This window comes from Drosophila erecta, unplaced genomic scaffold (genome assembly GCF_003286155.1).
Source record: "Drosophila erecta strain 14021-0224.00,06,07 unplaced genomic scaffold, DereRS2 tig00000056-arrow-arrow-pilon, whole genome shotgun sequence".
NCBI lineage: Eukaryota > Metazoa > Arthropoda > Insecta > Diptera > Drosophilidae > Drosophila > Drosophila erecta.
Genome location: NW_020825201.1, coordinates 10,618 through 11,659, shown reverse-complemented (window position 1 = coordinate 11,659; position 1,042 = coordinate 10,618). Strand labels below are relative to the sequence as shown.

The 1,042-nt window shown below is 40.8% G+C and overlaps 1 protein-coding gene across 1 annotated transcript; it reads left to right on the top strand.

Moving 5' to 3' along the window:
- The first annotated feature begins 719 nt into the window (after positions 1-719).
- LOC113564221 lies at positions 720-1,042 on the top strand. Its single transcript, XM_026979805.1, has 2 exons — positions 720-824; positions 890-1,042. The coding sequence occupies exons 1-2, from the start codon at positions 720-722 to the stop codon at positions 1,040-1,042; spliced, it is 258 nt and encodes an 85-aa protein (XP_026835606.1).

Genomic DNA, 1,042 nt, shown 5'->3' with positions numbered 1-1,042 from the left:
ATGATATTGTCTTTATGATTTAGAATCTGCACTTGATTATTCCTGTCCGCCTATTAAACGATCCACAGCTTCTACAACCACCTGATGATGACGAAAAAGCTCCACCAAAATTTGAAGAAAGGTTCTCTCCAGAAGTTATCGGACCATTTCCGTTCATTTCCGGCATTGAGCGGCCGTTTGACCGGCTTATCTTTATTTACAGATAGTAAAGCTAGATTAAAATAATAATTTTGAGATATTTATGCTTACTATCGGTATTTCAGGGAACCTTTGTCTAAATTTATTAGCAGAGGCTATTTCGATTCCTAGGAGAAGATTGCACAAAAGTAAAACCACAAGTCCAAGCTGAGGTGACATCTTAAGCTTAACAAGAGTGTTTTGAGGAAACTGATATAGGCACCGAAACTGTCGTCCCATTTATATAAATTTCAAAAGGCTTATCAGCAGGACATGAAATACCAGTGGACTTCATGAACTTTACTGATTTCTTCGAACTTTACATTATTGTCGTTCGATGTTGACGGGCTCATGTTTTTCATGGAAGCATTGCTTCCACTTAGAACCTATTATACAATTTATTAAGAATTGCAATATGCATTAACTTTAATTCTCTCTTGATCAGCAGATAAGCTGGGGTTTCCCTCGACAAATAGGTATAAATACGCTCAGATTTCCAGCCAAAGTCACAGTGTCTTCCAGCCTCTCCAGCCAAGCTAAAGATGTCTCCTAAATTCGCACTTGCAATCCTGCTCCTCAGCTGCGTTCTCCTAGGAATGGCCAATGCCCAGCTAAACAGGGGCCATCTGAAGACTGTGCGTTATCCTGTCAGTACTAAATATTGTTATTGATTGGGAAAATATTTTAATCAACATTTTGTAATCATAACTAGACGCGCCCTCGGATGAATGGGGAAAACCCTTTGCCGCCAAATTTCCCACCTGAGACTCCTGAAAGCAGTGGTGGTTCGACCACCGTGGATTGCACGCCCAATCTTCTGGCTAGTAACATCCGGGATACCAGGAAACCTAAGCCCACGCTATAG